Source organism: Hippoglossus hippoglossus, chromosome 23, assembly GCF_009819705.1.
Source record: "Hippoglossus hippoglossus isolate fHipHip1 chromosome 23, fHipHip1.pri, whole genome shotgun sequence".
Lineage (NCBI taxonomy): Eukaryota > Metazoa > Chordata > Actinopteri > Pleuronectiformes > Pleuronectidae > Hippoglossus > Hippoglossus hippoglossus.
In genome coordinates, this window is record NC_047173.1 from 250,321 (window position 1) to 272,090 (window position 21,770).

The 21,770-nt window shown below is 46.0% G+C and overlaps 1 protein-coding gene across 6 annotated transcripts in view; it reads left to right on the top strand.

Moving 5' to 3' along the window:
• Nucleotides 1-21,770, top strand: part of tmtc1 (transmembrane O-mannosyltransferase targeting cadherins 1) — a 90,461-nt gene that overhangs the window by 14,560 nt on the left and 54,131 nt on the right. For all 6 annotated transcript variants that reach the window (XM_034578699.1, XM_034578701.1, XM_034578702.1 and 3 more), the window contains exons 3-7: nt 2,993-3,066; nt 3,676-3,852; nt 5,115-5,196; nt 8,234-8,337; nt 14,515-14,704. In XM_034578699.1, coding sequence (XP_034434590.1) covers nt 2,993-3,066; nt 3,676-3,852; nt 5,115-5,196; nt 8,234-8,337; nt 14,515-14,704 — 627 coding nt within the window. The remainder of the gene's footprint in view (nt 1-2,992; nt 3,067-3,675; nt 3,853-5,114; nt 5,197-8,233; nt 8,338-14,514; nt 14,705-21,770) is intronic.

Below are 21,770 nucleotides of genomic sequence, written 5' to 3' on the forward strand. Positions count from 1 at the left end.
CTGAAAGGGCAAAGACCTGTATTAACATCGCTAACTGGAGAGAGCACCGGGAGTTGTCTCTGGAGTGTGCTGCGGGCTGCGGTGACCACACAATGGTATTTAATGTCCTCTGAGTGGTTAGCACCATTCACCTAACGCCGGTGATACAGAGCTAACATTACATTAGTGTTTGACTGTCTACTTCTTCAAGGGCAAAGAGACACACACTGTCAGGGTTGGTTTGGTCGTTGGATGTGTAGTAGCTTTCCTTGTTCAATGGAGAGAAGTGAGCTCTCGCTTGTCCTATCAGGATTTTAAATCTGGGTTTGAATGGTGCAGTAGCGTTTCACATTGCTGCTTTCCACAATCACAGCATTTGGTGAACTGCATGAACATCTGCTCAAAACCACTCAAGCCAGTGTTTTCAGCAGTTTCAGCCAGGAAGCTGAAAAATGTGGAAGTTATCTTTGATCATGATTTGTCCCTTTATTCTCATTTAAATCAAATTTCTAGGACTGCCTTATTTCACTTGCGTAACATTTAAAAAATCAGGCACTTCCTGTCTTAAAATGATGCAGGAAAATTTGTCCACGCCTTTTTTGTGTCAAAGACCTGATTATGGTATTCCTTATTACCAGACTCCACCAGTAAGTCTTTAAAGGCACTTTGAGCTGCATTGTATGAAGGTGCTGTATAAATCAAATGTATTATTATTATATATTATAAAGACTCTGCAGCTTGTCCAAAATGCTGCAGGCAGGTATTTTGACAAGAACCAAGAAAAGAGACCACATTTCTCCTGTATTAGCTTCACTACACTGGCTTCCTGTTAAATTTAGAATAGGAATTAAAAATGATCCTCCTCACCTCCAAAGCCCTTTATAATATGGCACAATCATACCTTAAAGAGCTCATAGTACCATATCACCCCCCTAGAGCCCTGCCTCTGAATTTAGGCTTACTTGTCAGCCCCAAAGTCTCTAAAGGTAGAGTAGGAGCCAGAGCCCAGAGTAGGCTTAAAACCTTATTTTTTATAAGTCTTATAGTTAGAGCTGGTCCAGGCTGTATCTTAGTTATGCTGCTGTAGCCTTGATTGTCGGGGGACACATGACGCATGGAGTTTGACTTCCCTCTTCTCCCTCTTCATCACATTAATGTTTCATCAATTGTGGATCGTACATTGTGATCGTGACCATAGATCATGACGGTGAATCAGAGATCGTGATGGTGGATCGTGATCGTGGTGGCAGCTGATCATGGATTGTGATGTGGATGCTGATAGTGATGGTGAATCATGATGGTGGATTGTGATAGTGGTTTCAGCTGATTGTGGTGGTGGAATGTGATCATGGTGGCAGACTATGATTACAACAAGACTGCTTGACATACAATATGCCTACTCACATATTCTACCATTACTGGCAATAACTCCTCCATTTAATTGTCATTGCTGCTCCCTTAATCTCTAACTGATAATTTATTCTGTATAAACACTGTAAACATTGCAGCACCTTTCCATTATGTTAAAAATAGTTTCTTCTAATCAGTGTTGTAAATATTTGTACACGCGACATATATTGCACTTCTGTTCATCCTGGGAGAGAAATCCCTCACAGGTGTCTCTCTCTGAGGTTTATACATTTTGTTGTTGTAGTTTTTCCTTCTCTCATTGAGGATTAGGGGAAGAGGATGTCGCACCTTGTTAAGGCCCTATGAGACAAATTGTGAATATGGGCTATACAGATAAAATTGGATTGATTGAAAATTTGTATTGTCTTATGTTAAAACTGCCATGGGAAAGCCACATCCCTGAATCAATATGCCAAGTTGGTCAGTGCTCTCTTTAGCATAACTGGTAATGATGTATAAATGATCGAGTAATTATAGGTGTATTATTCTTTGGATTTTTACCCATGCTCTCATTTTTTCCTCTGACATTTTAATTTAGGATATAGAGTCTGGTGTATTCGAGAGTAATTATTTTATTTAGAGATTTATAATTTAAGGAATTAGAAGTTCTTTTAAAAGCTTTGTTTTCCCGTGCTTTAGAAATTACAATGATTTGAAAATTACCTGCAAATATTAGTTTTCTTTTAGATATAGAATTCAAACACAAAATTAAAACTCTATTTCTAGTTTGGGTCGCAGTTCACTGAACTCAGAACTCCTTTTTCTTCCTCTTTGTTTGTTATAATAATAGTACTATTCTATTTATCCTATAAAATGTTGCACTCCACTTCTCAGTTGTAAATAATAATAATAATAATAATAGTACTCCAGAACAAATACTCTTTATTTATCTCATTTTGTTTAATTTATTTAGGTCTATTCCAACAGTGATCAGCCCAAGACTATGCTCCTGTAGTCAAGTGACTACCTTTTTCCTATGATTACTTTCCGGTGATCAGCCTTTGATTACTTTCCTTGTAATCAAGCGTCTACCTGCTCTAGTGACTCTCATCGGTCATCCGCCATTTTAAAAATAAACACAATGCAAGAATGCAATGAATTATTCTACAGCAGTATTCAAAACAACACACCCTATTTGTGGCGAGAATATTCCTTAATTACACTCACCAGAAAGATGTCAGCCACCCGGTAAAATGGATCACAGCGGTTAGCAGCTCTGGCCCTCAGGCTTCAGGCCTACCCTGTTTGATGGGGAGGTTGAGGTTAGAGTCCCAGACTCTAGCTTTCTGTCTTTGCTTACAGCGTTGAGTTCCAGATATCCTCTCACACAAGTGACCCTGCCAACAATGCCAAGTTTGGGGATGGCAATTTCAGTTGAAGGAAGACGGGTTGGGAAATGTCTCACTTCTTACTTCTTACACTAAGAAGTGTGGGCTAGGTTCTGTCAGTAATTAAGCAGAATACTTATAATTTATTACAGCAGCAGCTTAAGTTGTGCATCTCACTAAAGTGTAGCAAAAATAATGGGCTCCACAAGGACATCCAGCTGTATATCCTCACTGTCCCACATGTGAGTAATCTCTGAAATGTTTGTGTGTTACAGGTGTCTGGTGTTGTGGGCAGGGCTGATGTTTTGGCCTGTCTGCTGTTCTTGCTGACTTTTCTTTCCTATGTTAGGTAAGATGACTCTGTAATACACACAGGTATAGGATATTAGATATTAGTCTGCCGGAGAAACTGATGAAGATATGTTTACCATGCAGACAAGATAATATAGTTTTTCATTAGCAGGTATTTGGCTGCTACAAAAGATGATCATATAAGGTTGTGTGATGGTTGGCAACATTCATCAACCTCCTACAGTGTGTGGTTATCATAGACTGTATATAAAGAGGTGGTTATGCCTGTTCAGAATTTCCTCCTTGGTTATTTTAAAGTACATGATTTAAATCAGAGTTTGTCAAATTAAGAATGATTTTGATAGTTTGCATATTTCAGGAGTTTGCACATTCTCCCTATCCCTGTTGCTCTTGATACCGCTGCTTCCTGCCACAGTCCAAAGACATGCAGGTTAATTAGAGACACAAATTACCTTAGTTGTGAATGTGAGCATGAATGGGGGTTTGACTTTATTTTTGGGATGATCTCAGATTTAAAGATATAAATAAATCATTACTTATCTCTGTGATTCGGCGGAATCTTCTGTCATCCTATACATAGGATGACAGAAGATATATATATATATTCCATATGATGCATTTTGTCGTTCTTTTTTCTTTCTCTCAGAAGTGTGGGTGTGTGTGTCTCAGAGGACTCTCTGCCCTCCACCATGTCAGCGTGTTCTCTGATTGTCAGTTTGTTGCTGGGCACCTGCGCCATGCTGATCAAGGAGACAGGCATCACAGTGTTTGGAGTGTGCGTGCTCTATGACGCCCTGGTCCTCTGCTGCAAGCCTCTTATTAAGTAAGCACTCAGAGTCTTGATTTGTTTTAAATGTTTGTGTTTTTACTTATATTTAATTGTGTGGTAATTGTCCTCTGAGCATGCACATACTTTTTCAGCAATCAATGCTATATTTACTATATGCGTGGCATCATGATGGGACATGATGCATTGCAGATTCTTTAATACTTACCGTGTCTACCAAACATGCTTTGTTGCTGTGTATCACATACAGACCAGGGGTCTCATTTATAACCATTGCGTACGCACAAAACAGGGCCTGAAAAGTACCTACGCAACTTGTCACGCAAACGTTGGGATTTATAAAACCAACTTGATGGGAAAATTTGCGCATTTCCACGCAAATTCTGACCCATGCGTACAAATATTTTGGAGACGGGAAAGTGGCGATGCAGTCGTGAGGTGGTGAACTGAAGCCAGATTATTGATCCACTTCATCATTTACATTAAAACCAACAGCTTAGTTGTGCTCGCGCGACATATCTGTTCCACATGAAACCTTTTAATTGCAAAATATATAAAACAACTTACAGCAAATTATGTTCAGATTCCATTCAACAGCGGAGTTACAGAGCCAAGTCATTATTGGTTTTTAATAATATCCTCTTACAACTGTGTGTGTATCATCAAATTGCTGCAGTTAACGTGACTGTGCCATCAGGCGCACAGAGCGCACATAGAGCTCACTGGAGATCACTGTCAAAAAATAAAGAAAAACTATTCACTTTCCAAATAATATCCCAGAGTGGAGGTTAGGATCCACTGATGTGAGGTAATCGGTCCGATCGCTCTAAATAAATATATATTGCCATGACAGTCGTGCGTAATGCCGCGTGATGGATGCACGCGAATGGAAGGATGAGGAGGAAACGAGGTACCGCCTCATGCTAACAGTAGGGACAAGGACACCAGTAGAACACAAAATAGAGAATGGGTCGTATAGTTGTATACCTTGAAATAGGCAGCTCAAGGTTGCCTTGTCCATAAAGGCTAATGTTGCTCAGACATCGTGGGACTCCTAGGCCATTATCTTATTATCGAGCTTATCATTCTCTCCATATTCTCAACTCCTGTTGGGGGAACATTAAGTACTATCATGGCCACATCAGTTGGGGTAGCAGACCAAACTGTAGTCACCAGAGTTTAGTTTTCCTTAAGAGTTGGGCTTTAGAAGTAGGCCTTTTTTTTATGGGCTCCAGGACTAAGATATAGGCGATATATTTTCCTTTGTGAAGCACCTTCTATTTGTCTTTTTCCCTCAGTCACCTGTATAGCTCCAGACCAGGCAACCTCCTCTACATCTGCAGCCCCTTCGTCAAACGAGCCTGCCTAATCTCAGGATATGTGAGTACTTTTTTTCTTTTACATTAAAAAGTACCATTCAGGTAGTTTTACATGTTTTGGTCAGTGAGCTACCAAACATCACATTACTGTTGGCCAAGTATTAGATAGATTTCTACTTTGATAAACATATGGTTTTCCATCCTTCTAGACCAGGGGTCGGCAACCTTTACTATCAAAAGAGCCATTGTGCCCTCTCTTCCACCAAATACAATTTGTCTGGAGGCGCAAAACATATTTGATAACACAGCTTATAAAGTTTGATATATAGTTATTCTCAGTGTTGTGCTAGTTCACACTTAAAATGAACTAGTTCAGAGTTAAGTTCATGCAGATTAAAATGAACTAGTTCACCGTTCATTTGTTCCATTTTTTGTTGGTCATGTGTTTGGTTATGAATCGATGGTGTCGGATCATGTCTGCGTGTCGCTCCGCTCATTTTAACACAGTCATTTTCATGATGTTTAAATGCGGTGTCATAAACTCAAGAGCGAATCAAGCAAACACTAAGTTACTTCATGTACTGATCAGGGTCCTGATAACTAGTGATGAGTGTTTATTAGTTATAGTGAGAGCAGGTCAGAGTGGAGGAGGACAAAGAAACTCCAGCTCGGTTGCGAGCCAGCACCTCCAGGTCCGAGGCCATGGCTCTGTTGGCAACCAGAGGATTGCTATCTCTAGGTTTAGGGGAAAGTTGCTACCCCAAATGAAGGAGTCTAAGTATCTCAGGGTCTTGTTCACGTATGAGGGAAGAGGGAGCATGAGATGGACAGGTTTACCATGCACGCCCAACCAAGAGGAACCCTAAGTTCCCAGAAATCGCTAGAGGGGGTTACATATCGCATCTGGCCTTGGAACACCTCGGAATTCCCCAGGAAGAGATGGGAAGAGTGTCTGGGGTGAAGGACGTCTGCAATACCCTACTTGGCAGGCTACCCCTGCATCCCAAGCCTGTGTAAGCGAAGTTAGTGGATGGATAGATCAATACTTGTCAGTTGCATTATTATTATCAGTTTTTGTTTCCTAATTTATCTTTTTTATTACTTCTTTCAATATTGTCCTCCTTTTTTATGTGTTTATTGACCCTGCAAACGCCGGCAAACTCGCCTAATTCCTGGCAGTTAGTGCCCGTTTACAGGATGAGAATTCCGCATTCTCAGTGACACAAATTGGCAGAAACGTACTCCTGGTAGCGCAAGTGGGGGGGCTGGGGAGTCGCGGAGCGAAGGTGTGATCTAATTAGCATATGAATTGCAGCAAAACCGCTTGTGAGAATTTATCTCACTTCACCATTGGATGAAACCACAGACCTTTGAAACGAAAAGTCCGGACTTGCAGCGAGAGTCTCGGCCTAATGTGCCGTGACTGCCTCGTTGTGGGGGGAGGGGGGGTTTGGGCTCAGGCTGTGAAAACACAATGATGAAATGGATCAGATAAGGTAAACCTAGAAAATGTATTTTATACAGCACAGCTTGTCTCTTCTTTAATCTTACCCTTGCTCCAGTTCGTGGCATTGGCCGTTTGCCTCAGAGGTGTGAAGACGACGGACAGTTTCCTATAAAATACAACAGGACAAAAAAGTCACTATTATGAAAAACTTACGAGAACAAACTCTTAAATTTAAAGCAGTTCGTACATATTTAAACATGCACTAGTTTTGCTCAAGCACTCGATGCTCTCTTCTTCTTTTAGGAACTTTCTCGCTAATCCCACAGTGTGTGACACGCTATTCAGATCTAAAGTTACTTAGTTAGCTTAGCAGTTAGCAATGGCTTCTCTCTTTAGCTTAGTTCTTACCGTAATTTTGGGATTGGCGCCTGTCTTTTCCGCTTTGACTCGTCCACACTGGGCCCACGGCTTACTTTCCAACACACTCATCCTCTCCTCCAGGTAAAACAGTGTCGTGTTGACTTCAGCAAGTTTTTTACACCGAAAACAGAGTCATTCATCGAACCACGCAAAAACAACAGCCCGAGTTTCTTGTCTGCGGGAGACAGACGCTTCATTCATGAGGCTGTGATTGACATTAACGACTGAGGTGGCATCTTCAGGAAAGGACGTATTCACGATCCGAGTGTGATGTTTTCAGAGTAAAACTTCACAACTGACCTTTTCACTTTTGAAGCAGCGGTTATAACAGTTTTTAAATTACTTTACATTTATATAGGATGAGTATGTGACTGAGGACCAGTTTATTCTTTCTGGTATTAAGGTTATGTACTTACATGATTCTTGCTGTTCTGTGTTTGTACCCTCATAGTTGAATGCACTTATTGTAAGTCGCTTTGGGTAAAAGTGTTGAGTGTTTTAATGGAATACTAGGAAAGTTTAATAACAACAATAGGACAATTGTCCTAATTATGAGGCAATTTCAGCAGAGTCAACAGCTTAGTATGCCATGGACATGTGAATATGGTGCTGAGTTTTTCCCAGTAGTTGGGAGGACAAATGTTTGGGACTTTGTCACGCGATGACACAGCTGATATGCTTTATGTGAAGCACAGTGTTTTGGTGTCAGCAGAAAGACATCTCTTAGATGTATCATCAGATGTACCCTGAAAATTGTATCACTGATTACACTCATTATATTATACTTACTTATATAAGGCAAATCTACTCAAGCTACAATTTATGATTCTATAATTATACTAAGCCTGATGTATTTTTTGGAGAGATTTTCTTAAAAGGGAGTTAGTACCTTTTAGAAAAAGGTGTAACCTCTGCACCACTGAGTGAAACTATACTAATTTGCATTTGTTAAGATCAAAGTTTTGTTATTTACATGTGAAAGCCCCCCATAGACCTAGGAGCAGGGGGGGTCAACTGCCAAGCTTCTCAGGCTTGTAAAACTTGCCCAAACTGGAACCCTCAATTCCCGGCAGTTTTCTGTGCTGCCTGTAGATTCCTGTGGCAGGAATTCCTGTCGTTAACCTGAACTTCCATCGAAATTTACAGAGGCACTAACTGACACAAATTCTTCTTTTTATGCAGTGATAATACTCCATGCTGAGACATTTCCCCTCAATTCTCCCTCTTTCAGGTGGTGCTCATCATGTCAGTCAGGCTGTGGCTGATGGGAGGATCCATGCCTCTCTTCTCTGAACAGGACAACCCCGCCTCCTTCTCCCCTCACCTGCTTACCAGGTCAATGTCTCTCGCATGCATGTACATACACAAAAAGCAGGCGTTGAATGAGTTTTAAATTGGTGTTTTAAATCTGAAACATATTAGGTGTGGATGTGTCAAGCCTCTGGGATTGCTGTACGCCTTCTACTGTTCAATTAAATAAAAATGTATTTGTTTACCGCCAAATTACAACATACATTAAAACAGGGCACTCTATATAGTAAGGTGGAGACCTTACAATGTTATAGAGAAACCAAAGAGTTCGCACAATGAGCAAGCACTTAGCAGCTGTGGAGAGAAAAACTCCCTTTTACCAGGGAGAAACCACAAGCAGACCCAGATTAACTGTGGGTGGCCATCTGCCTTGAAAGGTTGTAGTGCGTAGAGAAACATAGCGTAGGGAGGAGGAGTGGGTGGAAAAGAGGGGGATAGAAGAGAAAGCTAGAGGGGAAAAAGAAAAACATGTTTTCCTTATCCGGCTTCACTTACCATCGCACGTCCTGCATAACCTGTACTACAAAGCTGGTTATCAACTAGCTCATTTAAACCTGGGTTTTTATGCCTTTGCATTAGCCAGTGGCCGGAAACATTATGTTATCAGATTGTCTGTCCGTCCCATTGTATTGAACACGGTATCTCAAGAACGCCTCAAGGCAAATCTTCAAATTTGGCAATCTCCTAATCAGCAACACCTCTGCTTTCGTGTCAGGTCTCTCACCCACTCCTTAAGCAGGTTAACATGTAGTACCCTACTCAAGCGGGGCTAACCTGCGGTAGAGCCTTTGTTGGTGGTAGGTCCGATTTTCTTTCGGATCTCAGAGGGTCCTTGCCATTTTGCAAGCAGCGTTACTATCATCACTGGGAAGGAGTATGACCACCCTTTGGCACCTGGGAGCAGTTTGAGATGGGATGTTGACTTGCAGAGGCTCCAGTGGTTCAGGCATCAGCCGTCAGGCTCAGGGGTTGGGAAAGTGCAAGCCTGCACTTGTAAGAGCTGGAACTGGTGTTGGAGTGCCCTAAAGCATTGCCTGATATTTTTTACCTCTCTCTTGCCTCCCGCCCTGCCACACATGGTAACCGAAGAAGGATACTAGGGTCGGATATAATGGCTCCTTACCTTGGCCCTCAGTGCTGTCCACCGCTCCAGAAGCTCCTTTCTCCTCCTCACCATTCACTTGTGCCTCTGATGCAGTAGACAGTTTTGAACATCTCTTCGTCCTCCTTTTCCACTTTTTCCCCAGAGCACGAACATTTTCAGTGAGTAATTTATGGAAGTCTGATATTATTTTATTTAGATGAATTAGATCAGGAGTGATTAAAGGTTAAGGGTAAATTCTGAGAGAAGCATTGTTTGATAATTAAATTGACATCAAAAATGTAAATTCCTCCAACATTTCAAAATCACTCCAGCGAGATGAGGCATCGTCCTACAACCATATATTGAGCCAGAGGTAGGGATCTGTCAGTTCTTGCACCCCATTGATCCTTTGTTCTTTATTAGCAGATGTAAACCAAGTCATAAGCTCCATAAATGTTCCAGGTACCAGGCATCCATTTTCTTGAGAATAAAAAGTAATGTCTCTTGTGGAACAAGCATAGGAACTATTTCACAAAAAAAACTCTGGAAGTCCAGCCAGTAAACATTCCAATCTTATTGTTGAAGCCATTGTAGGATACATTTTTTGCAAGGTTCACAGTGTTCATATGTGGCTGTTTCTGTTACACTGCCAGTACAATATCAATATAACTCATATACAAACATAAACACAAGGATATACATGAAACACGAGGTCATAATTAAACTGAAAACACTCTGCATAAAGAGGGCGGAAAAATAAACATTCAAAAGACAAATCAGAATCAGAAGTATTTATTGCCAAGTAGGTTACACCTACCTGGAATTTGCCTTGGTATAGGTGCATACAAGGAACATAAAACATAAAAACACAATAAGTACTACACACATGAAAAAAAACAAATATAAAATAAAAAGATATATAAAAAAATAAAGTAAAATGCAAAACAGGAGTGCAATGAGAATGTGCAATGTAATGTGTGTTAATGTAACACAGACTTGAGGCGTGGGGGCGGGATAAGAGTCCAAGTCAGGTGGGGGTCCCGGGCCTTGTTGATAAGGCCAACTGCAGCCGGGAAGAAGCTGGTCTTGTGGCGTGAGGTTTTGGGTCCTGATGGACCGCAGCCTCCTGCCGGAGGGAAGTACCTTGAAGAGTTTGTGACCCGGTGGGAAGGATCGGCCACAATCTTACCTGCACGCCTCAGGGTCCTAGAGGCAACAGGTCCTGTAGAGATGGCAGATTGCAGCCAATCACCTTCTCAGCAGAACGGATGATACGTTGCAGTCTGCCTTTGTCATTGGCAGTGGCAGCAGCGTACCAGATGGTGATGGAGGAGGTGAGGATGGACTCGATGATGCAGGTGTAGAAGTGCACCATCATTGTCTTTGGCAGGTTGAACTTCTTCAGCTGCCGCAGGAAGTACATCCTCTGTGAGCTCTTTGGTGAGGGAGCTGATGTTCAGCTCCCACTTGAGGTCCTGGGAGATGATGGTGCCCAGGAAGCGGAAGGACTCCGCAGTGTCGACTGGGGAGTCTCTCAGGGTGATGGGGGTGGGTGGGGCTGGGTTCCTTCTAAAGTCTACAACCATCTCCACTGTTTTCAGAGCATTGAGCTCCAGGTTGTTCTGACCACACCAGGTCACCAGGATGGTCAATCTCCCACCTGTAGGCGGACTCGTCCCCACCAGAGATGAGCCCAATGAGGATGGTGTCGTCCGCGAACTTAAGGAGTTTGACGGACTGGTGACTGGAGGTGCAGCTGTTGGTATACAGGGAGAAGAGTAGAGGGGAAAGAACACAGCCTTGAGGGGAACCAGTGCTTATGGTCCTGGAATCAGAGACCTGCTTCCCCAGCCTGTCAGACAGGAAGTCTGTGATCCACCTGCAGGTGGAGTCAGGCACACTCAGCTGGGAGAGCTTGTCCTGTAGCAGAGCCGGAATGATGGTGTTGAAGGCAGAGCTGAAGTCCACAAACAGGATCCTGGCGTAGGTTCCTGAGGAGTCCAGGTGCTGGAGGATGAAGTGAAGGGCCATGTTTACTGCATCGTCTACAGACCTGTTGGCTCTGTAGGCAAACTGCAGGGGGTCCAGGAGAGGGTCAGTGATGGCTTTGAGGTGGAACAGCACAAGGCGCTCAAATGCCTTCATCACCACAGAGGTCAGGGCGACGGGTCTGTAATCATTGAGTCCAGTGATCTTTGTTTTTTTGGGGACAGGGATGATGGTGGAGGTCTTGAAGCAGGCTGGTACGTGGCATGTCTCCAGTGAGGTGTTAAAAATGGCTGTGAACACCGGAGACAGCTGATCAGCACAGTGTTTCAGGATTGATGGAGAGACAGAGTCTGGCCCGGCTGCTTTGCGGGGGTTCTGTCTCCTGAAGAGTCTGTTGACGTCCCTCTCCAGGATGGAGAGAGTCGTCACTGTGGTAGGGGAGGAGGGAGGGGGCTCTGAGGTGGGCAGTTGTGGAAAGGCGCAGGCCTTTGCTATGGTGGGGGAGGTGCAGTTGTGTCACGGGGGATGGTGTCAGGACTGTCCCATTGTCTTTCAAAGCGACAGTAAAACTCATTCAAGGCGTTGGCCAGGCGTGGGTCGTTAGTGGAGTGGGGGCTCTAGGCTTACAATTTGTAATCTGCCTAAGCCCTTTCCAGACAGAGGCAGAGTCATTGGCTGAGAACTGGTGTTGGAGTTTCTCAGAGTACAGACGTTTGGCTTCTCTCACCTCCTTGCTAAACCTGTATTTCGACTCTATAAACCTGTCTCTGTCCCCACTCCTGAACGCTTCTTTCTTCTCCAACCTTAACTTTTTGAGTTTGGCTGTGAACCAGGGTTTGTCATTGTTGTAACACACCCTGGAGCGTGATGGGACACAGCTGTCCTCACAGAAGCTGATATAAGAAGTCACAGCCTCTGTGTACTCGTCCAGACTCTTTGTAGCAGTCCTGAAAACCTCCCAATCTGTACAGTCCAAGCACGCCTGAAGATCCTCCACAGCTTCACTGGTCCACTGCTTTGAAGTCCTCAAACAGGTTTGCAGAGTTTTAGTTTCTGCCTGTATGCAGGAATCAAATGGACCATGACGTGGTCCGAGAGTCCCAGTGCAGCCCGGGGGATGGCGTGATAGGCACTGCTTACTGTGGTGTAACAGTGATCCAGAATGTTCTCCTCTCTGGTCGGGCATTTAATAAATTGTTTATATTTGGGGAGTTCGCGGGTGAGATTTCCTTTGTTAAAGTCGCCGAGGACAATAACTAAGGAGTCCGGGTTAGTCCGTTCCACACACAGTATCTGGTCGGCGAGCATGCGTTGTGCCTCTTGCACATTAGCCTGCGGTGGAATGTAAACACCGACCAGAATGAATGAAACAAACTCATGGGGGGAGTAGAAGGGTTTGCATTTGATACAAAAATATTCCAGATCAGGAGAACAGTGCTGTTGAATGACTGTCACATCATTGCACCAGCCGCAGTTAGTATAGAAGCAGATTCCTCCACCTTTCGTCTTGCCGGAGAGTTCCGTGTGGCGGTCCGCTCTGAAAAGTTGGAAGCCAGCCAACTGCAGCGCAGAGTCCGGTATCGAACCACACAGCCACGTCTCCGTGAAGCACAGAATGGAAGATGAGGGAGAAGTCTCTGTTCTTACCAACTAGTAGCTAGAGTTCGTCCAGCTTGTTGCACAGTGAACGCACGTTGGAGAGGAATATACCTGGTAGCGGTGTGCGAAGTCCCCGCCGGCGGAGACGCACAAGCGAACCGGCACGTTTACCTCTCCTCCGTCGCTTCACTGTATGTACGAAGGTGAGGGCGCCTTTGACCAGAATATCCAAAATTTTGACAGATGAGGCAATAAAAGTCGGAAATAAATTCTCAGGAGTTATGACCCTGATGTTCATGAGCATTTCTCTGGTGAAAGAGCTCCCGGTTCTTAGGCAAAACACTGAATTAACTAACAAAACAAGACAAAACATTGTGCACCAACACACCGAGGCAGCCGTCCGCGGCGCCATCATAATAATCAAACCATTACACTCACGGTGATTGCGGGACAGAATAAGACCCTCTTGGTCAGTCTGATGAGTGATTTGGGCCAACAGTCTACCATCGAGGGCCTCACCTTGCGTGAAGAGGGAATGGCTTCTTGGGTGATGTTGTTCTTGGGACAATCCATCTCCTCCCTCTGCTCTTCAGCAGAGGGAGGAGATGGATTGTCCTTCAAATGTTGAACACTAGCAGCATTTTTGTGCATGAATGAAAGATATATATATATATATATATATATAAAGTCCTAAACCGGGTTTCAGGTCGTTTATCTCCTTTGTTTGGAAGAATTTCTGTATTGTAGGCACACCATCTGAAAACATGTTGTGGATTCCACATAACCTAAATTACCTTATGCCACATTCTTAATTTGAAAATTATATTTCCTTCTATTTGGTTTTACACCAGTACAGTAGAGGAGCATAGAAATAATTTCTCAGACAAGGGAGTGCCATTCCTCCTATTTCTTTCCCTAATTTTAAGATATTAAAGGGATAGATCACTGAAAAATGAAAATGCACTCATTATCTACTCACCACTAGGGGTGGGTGAAGTGTTTGAGTCCACAATACACTTCTGGAGTTTCAGGGATAAACTTTGTTGCAGCAGAATCCAGTACAATTGAAGTCAATGGTGAGGTCCTTTTTCAGACATAATATAACAACAGAAAAACACAACATACCTCCATCCTGCTCGTATGGTGTCATCCAAGAAAATATACCGGAAGTAGCTAAGCTAGTCGGTCCATGAATGCACCTCCTAGGAAGATATCAGCGGAACTTTAGGCTTATAACATGACCTTGTATCGAGACGAGTGAATTATTCCTTTTACCTTTTACAACCACCTGTTTATTTTTTTCTCAGGTAAACTGCCAGACACATAAAGGTTTAGATAAAGAGTGAATTTTAATAATTGACATTTCTAAGTCAATTAATGTAACAGTTAATATCCTCTGTATGTTACTCATTTTTTTCTTTATTTTTCAATTCTCCTCTTACTTCCTTTTTTTCCCTACCATTTCTCTCAACCAACCATCCACCATTTTTCCTTGTCCTCACCGTCCTCTCTTTGCTCCCTCCCTACAGGATTTTGACCTACTCTTACCTGCTGTCATTTAATGCCGGGTTGCTGCTTGCCCCCATCGTGCTTTGCTACGACTGGCAGGTGGGGAGCATTCCCCTGGTGGAGTCGTTGAGTGACTTTCGCAACGTGGCTGCCATGCTGCTGGCCATTGTAATGGTTGCACTTTGCCTGCACTGCGTCTTCTCACTGCAGGTAAGAGCAAGAATGTGACAAGCAGCTAAAATGTGCATTTCTCAGGTCTTCTTCCTCCTGTTGCTTTGCACCTCTCATATTATGAGACTAAAATCCAGAAATAAAATTGTTCAAATGAAAAAATATGGTTAAATCAAGTGATCACTGCCCAGGACAAGAAGGCCCTCCAGCACCTATCAGGAGAAACCTTCCCCTTACTTCAGGACATTTATCACACCAGGGTAATAAGAAGTGCATGCAACATCATCAGGGACAGCACACATCCACAACACAGCCTCTTCACACTCCTGCCATCAGGCAGAAGTTACAGAAGTGTGAAGTCCAGGACAACAAGACTGGCAAACAGCCGCAGCCTCTATCCATAGGCCATCATGAGAAAACACTGCTCTTTACCACCAGTATGTCAGTGGAACTTTAGAAAACACTGACACACACAACAATAATGCACAATGCGCTGTATGACCTGTGCAATAATGTCAGAGAGGGAGAAGAACAAGGTACTTAATGCACCAGTCAAGACCTCATATTTGCTCAGTCCAACTGTTGATTTAAGAACTGTCAAATTTCAAGCTGTAACATAAATGAAGATACCACATTGGGCCTGCTCTCCACGACGTGAGCCTTGACAAGCCCTCAGTCCCTCTCACTGTGATTCAGCATCTCAAAGATGTTCACATGGTACCTTATGGCCACAGAGCCCCTCAAGCTTCGAACGTGGCTCACATTAAGTACAAGAGTTTATACAATCAGACTCCGCGGACACGTATTCATGAGCTAAATTGCTGAGTTGTACAGTCTGTGACACTATACTGTATAATGCTGTGCAGGTGCAGTGACATAGACAGCAAAGGCATTAGTACAAATTCTTGTTCTCATTTGTAAAACCAGGGTTGTAGCACAACACAAACATTTTCTAGCACGTTTTGGCCCTAAAAATGCATAAGATGGCAAATCCTTAGGGTATAATACAATAGGGTCCTTGTAACAGTGCCAAAGTCCTTATTAAAGCAGCAAGCAGTATTGTACAGGTCCTCACACCCTTGTGCACATTTGGGGTGGTAACGGGTTGCCTGTTGACGCAAGTGTACACTTCACAACAACCAAGGGGACACTGTGCAAAAGAGTAAGATGTACAAGATAACTGCATCACTGAACTCATAGCTATGTACCTGGTCTCTGCATTTCTGCCCTTCCCTTGTGTTCTGACCACTAATTGTTAGAGAAACAAGCCAAAAAAGCTAATGTAAGGTAATGTCATATCACTAACTTATACTGTAATATCACTAGAGGTCCATTAACAGTCTGTGATGCTATCAGTTGCTCCCTGTTAATATTTGTAGATGTTCATAATGTTTATGGTAGTGTCAATGTCAGATCAAAGCAGTGGTGTGTTTGTATTCCACTTTCTATAATACACTATTACAAGTGGAGGATTACTTAACTAGCTCAACATGCTTATCGGTGTTTATTTGTAGTTTGTCTATATTCACTATAGGTCCTTTCCAGGCAGTAATGCTGTCATTTAGCCCACTGAAAGCATAATAAATCTCTGATTGGAGTAACACTAATCAGCACTTCACATTGCATGCTCTCATTACTGCTAATGAGATAATCTACTGAACCCAGCAAGGGTCTTCAATAAATTACAGGCCTGTTACTGCAAATAAACATAGCCACTGTGGGATAGCATGGATGAAGAGGAGCAGAGGCAGTATGCCTTCTGAATATACTGTAAATGGTCTTATATATTGACTCAATAGGAAAAGGAATCAACTGTTATTATATCATTTGTTTTCCTCAACTGTTGTCTCTGTGTGCGTGCAGGGTCTGAATTATAACAAATGTGCTTTTAAGAAATGCGGTTTAAAGCTGTTTCCAGTACCAGTACTGCCATACAAGCCAGTAGCCAGTCAGATTTACCTATAACCTCAGTGAAAAAGACTTTTAACTCTTGATTCAGTAGTGCAAGGATTACTGGACCATAGAGCCTCTAGCTAGTGTGCACATTTAAACACAAGGATCGAAGAGCCATTTAACATTTATTGGGTGAGGTTGATGAAAGGATGGAGGAATGGTAGAATGGGTGCTTATTTCTGTACAATAAACAAACACAAATCAATATCTTTCCATGTCAACCATAAATAAGAATAACAACAAAAGTACATATGTTTTCTTACATATTTATGGATTTAAGGAATCATACAAGTATACAAGTCGTATTTATAGAAAATATAATCAAATACAGAATAACAAAATAAACCACTTCTCCTATAGATTTAAACAGATTACTTAATGATTCTTTTATATCATTCTGCCTGCTCAGAAACAATATATCACGATCTGTTAGGTCAGATACAAATTAAATTAGGATGCATAGCATGTAGGCATACTCACAGTTATATATATATATATCTATCAAAGTTCTATAAAACAAACTTAGTGGTGTGGCAGCATGGTCTCAGACAATGGGATTTGAAAAGACACACTGTCACGGTGTGGGGGGCAGTTGGACCCAGACGCAGAGTTTAAACTTAAAGTGTAATTTTAATACAAGGGAAACGAGTCTTTAACAAACAAAACTGGGAGCACAAAGGGAGAAAATACAGGAAGCTTACACAGGGGGTGCAGAGGCTCAGGAGACACTGGATACAGAAGTACAAGGATAGCAGGGCAGGAGATCCGGACAGGAGGACAGGACAGGAGATTAGGACGGGTATACGGGTAGACACGAGAACACATACGACAAGAGACATACGACGACGATCCGACAAGGACAAAGGGAAGAACCGAGGCTTAAATACAGACACACAGGAAAGGCAGGGGCAATTTGACACAGGTGTAACACATGAGGACTGGTGCAGACAATCACAGACAGGAAGTGAAGAAAGAACACACAAGCAACAGAGACTACAAAATAAAACACGAAACAGAACACGGAGTGTGAAAACATGAAACAGGAGGAGATACTAAATACTGAAAACACCTTGGAAATGGTGGAACCTAAGTACAGGAAAATATTAAACCCTGACAGTACCCCCCCCCTCAAGGGCCGAATTCTAGACGGCCCAAAACTCGCACTTAGACGGGAGGGAGGAGGGGGGATCCGGAGGAGGGATTCCTGGACAGAGCACCGGGGCTCGGGGCGGGCGGCGCGGAGGCCGGTCAGGGGCAGCGAACAGAGTCTCGGGCGGGCGGCGCGGTGGCCGATCAGGAACCGAGAACAAAGATTCCGGCGGGCGGCACCGTGGCTGCTCAGGAACAGAGAAGGGTTCAGGGGGACGGCACCGTGGCCGATCAGGAACAGAGTACAGGGGCTCAGGAGGACGGCACCTTGGCCGATCAGGAACAGAGTACAGGGGCTCAGGAGGACGGCACCGTGGCCGATCAGGAACAGAGTACAGGGGCTCAGGAGGACGGCACCTTGGCCGATCAGGAACAGAGTACAGGGGCTCAGGAGGACGGCACCATGGCCGATCAGGAACAGAGTACAGGGGCTCAGGAGGACGGCACCTTGGCCGATCAGGAACAGAGTACAGGGGCTCTGGAGGACGGCACCTTGGCCGATCAGGAACAGAGTACAGGGGCTCAGGAGGACGGCACCTTGGCCGCTCAGGGACAGAGTACAGGGGCTCAGGAGATGACCGCCGCTTCTGCAGCTGTCCCGAAACATGAAGGGGCGCAGACCTCAGCCCTGGACGTGGGGCAGGAACCAGAGTCGCAGCTGCCGGGACCCCCGACGCTGGAACAGGAGTGGCGTCTGCCGGGACCGTCCGGCGCAGAACAGGAACTGGGACTGGCGTGGTTGCTGCCGGGACCCCCGACGCCGGAACAGGAGTGGCGTCTGCCGGGACCGTCCGGCGCAGAACAGGAACTGGGGCCGGCGTGGTTGCTGCCGGGACCCCCGACGCCGGAACAGGAGTGGCGTCTGCCGGGACCGTCCGGCGCAGAACAGGAACTTGAAGAAGCACTGCGAGGACCCCCGACGTCGGAACAGGAGTGACGTCAACCGGGATTCTCCGGCGCGGGACAGGAACTGGAAGAGACGCTGCGAGGATCCCCGACGTCGGAACAGGAGTGACGTCAGCCGGGATTCTCCGGCGTGGGACAGGGACTGGAGGAGACGCTGCGAGGATCCCCGACGTCGGAACAGGAGTGACGTCAGTCGGGACCCTCCGGTGCGGGACAGGAACTGAAGGAGACGCTGCGAGGATCCCCGACGTCGGAACAGGAGTGACGTCAGTCGGGACGTCAGTCGGGACCCTCCGGCGCGGGACAGGAACTGAAGGAGACGCTGCGAGGATCCCCGACGTCGGAACAGGAGTAACGTCAGCCGGGATTCTCCGGCGCGGGACAGGGACTGGAGGAGACGCTGCGAGGATCCCCGACGTCGGAACAGGAGTGACGTCAGTCGGGATTCTCCGGCGCGGGACAGGAACTGGAAGAGACGCTGCGAGGATCCCCGACGTCGGAACAGGAGTGACGTCAGCCGGGATTCTCCGGCGCAGGACAGGGACTGGAGGAGACGCTGCGAGGATCCCCGACGTCGGAACAGGAGTGACGTCAGTCGGGACCCTCCGGCGCGGGACAGGAACTGAAGGAGACGCTGCGAGGATCCCCGACGTCGGAACAGCAGTGACGTCAGCCGGGACCCTCCGGCGCGGAACAGGAACTGGAGTATACGCCGCGAGGACCCCCGACGTCGGAACAGGAGTGACGTCAGCCGGGACCCTCCGGCGCGGGACAGGAACTGGAAGAGACGCTGCGAGGATCCCCGACGTCGGAACAGGAGTGACGTCAGCCGGGACCCTCCGGCGCGGGACAGGAACTGGAAGAGACGCTGCGAGGATCCCCGACGTCGGAACAGGAGTGACGTCAGCCGGGATTCTCCGGCGCGGGACAGGGACTGGAGGAGACGCTGCGAGGATCCCTGACGTCGGAACAGGAGTGACGTCAGTCGGGACCCTCCGGCGCGGGACAGGAACAGAAGGAGACGCTGCGAGGATCCCCGACGTCGGAACAGCAGTGACGTCAGCCGGGACCCTCCGGCGCGGAACAGGAACTGGAGTATACTCTGCGAGGATCCCCGATGTCGGAACAGGAGTGACGTCAGTCGGAACCCTCCGGTGCGGGACAGGAACTGAAGGAGATGCTGCGAGGACCCCCGACGTCGGAACAGGAGTGACGTCAGCCGGGACCCTCTGGCGCGGGACAGGGACTGGGAGAGACGCTGCGAGGATCCCCGACGTCGGAACAGCAGTGACGTCAGCCGGGACCCTCCGGCGCGGGACAGGAACTGAAGGAGACGCTGCGAGGATCCCCGACGTCGGAACAGGAGTGACGTCAGCCGGGACCCTCCGGCGCGGAACAGGAGGGAACTGCGGCCCAGCCAGGACGGGGGACGGCTGCGGCCCAGCCAGGACGGGGGAAGGCTGTGGCTCAGCCAGGACAGGGGAAAGCTGTGGCTCAGCCAGGACTGGAGGTGAGGGGTTCCTGTTGTGGGCGCCCCCTCTCCGACGTCTGCCACCCCCAGCAGAGACTTTCTCCCTAAGGCTGCGGGGTCCTCCAAACGCCAGGCGGCTTCCCACGTACGGGTTTGTGGATGGGGCTGGAGGGTGGTGCCTGTGAACAGGCCAGAGAGGAGGGGGGGTTCCTGCTCCGACATCTGCCACCCACAGCAGAAGCTTTCTGGAGGCTGCGGGGTCCTCCCCGAGCCAGGCGGCTTCCCACGTACGGGTTTGAGGATGGGACTGGAGGGTTGAGGAATTCTTGAAGTCTGTCCCTCACCTCCACGAGGTACGGGACGAAATGGCTCACCCAAGGGCGGTCTCTCAGCCATGCCTCCACAATAGAGATCTCCTCCAGGGTCTCTGCTTGGTGCTGGGTGCCCGGTGAACCCAGCTTGTCCACCAGACAATCCAAATAATAAACTTGTTCGTGAAAAAAACTAATCTCTGCTGGGTCCATATCTTTGGTCGGATCGTTCTGTCACGGTGTGGGGGGCAGTTGGACCCAGACGCAGAGTTTAAACTTAAAGTGTAATTTTAATACAAGAGAAACGAGTCTTTAACAAACAAAACTGGGAGCACAAAGGGAGAAAATACAGGAAGCTTACACGGGGGGTGCAGAGGTGCAGAGGCTCAGGAGACACTGGATACAGAAGTACAAGGATAGCAGGGCAGGAGATGAGGACAGGACAGGAGATTAGGACGGGTATACGGGTAGACACGAGAACACATACGACAAGAGACATACGACGACGATCCGACAAGGACAAAGGGAAGAACCGAGGCTTAAATACAGACACACAGGAAAGGCAGGGGCAATTTGACACAGGTGTAACACATGAGGACTGGTGCAGACAATCACAGACAGGAAGTGAAGAAAGAACACACAAGCAACAGAGACTACAAAATAAAACACGAAACAGAACACGGAGTGTGAAAACATGAAACAGGAGGAGATACTAAATACTGAAAACACCTTGGAAATGGTGGAACCTAAGTACAGGAAAATATTAAACCCTGACACACACCCAGCCCTTATATAACCTCCCCTTCTCTAATCTCCTCCCCTGTGCACTGACAGGTGAATCCCTCCGCCCACTCCCGGTCTCACTGAATAGACAATCGGGCTTGAGATTTTTGAACACTCAGCGGAGTGGGCTTGTAACGTAATTGTGATTAAAAAGCTGAAACACCCGATGACACTAAGGTACACAACTAAAGATATGTCCCTAACATTTGCTGGTGGTCGCTAATATCCGTCAACATCAACTGGTGGTTGGCATTTTAAATAGTGCGGTAGACCTTCTAAAATACAAGGGATATTCTCCACCTTGTCCTATGCTCCAAATAAAACCAAAGTACCATCATGACACCCTCCTGGAAACCCTCAGTTGGCACCTTCATTCCAACATATGTCATCTCAGGTATATGCAATCTACAAAGAGATTGTATCACATAGTGTTGAAACGGAACTGATCATCCGGATTCACCCAGTGACTGTTGTGGAGAGAGCAACTGGTAACTAGGGAAAGACCTGGTTACAGCCTGGAAAGACAACTGGC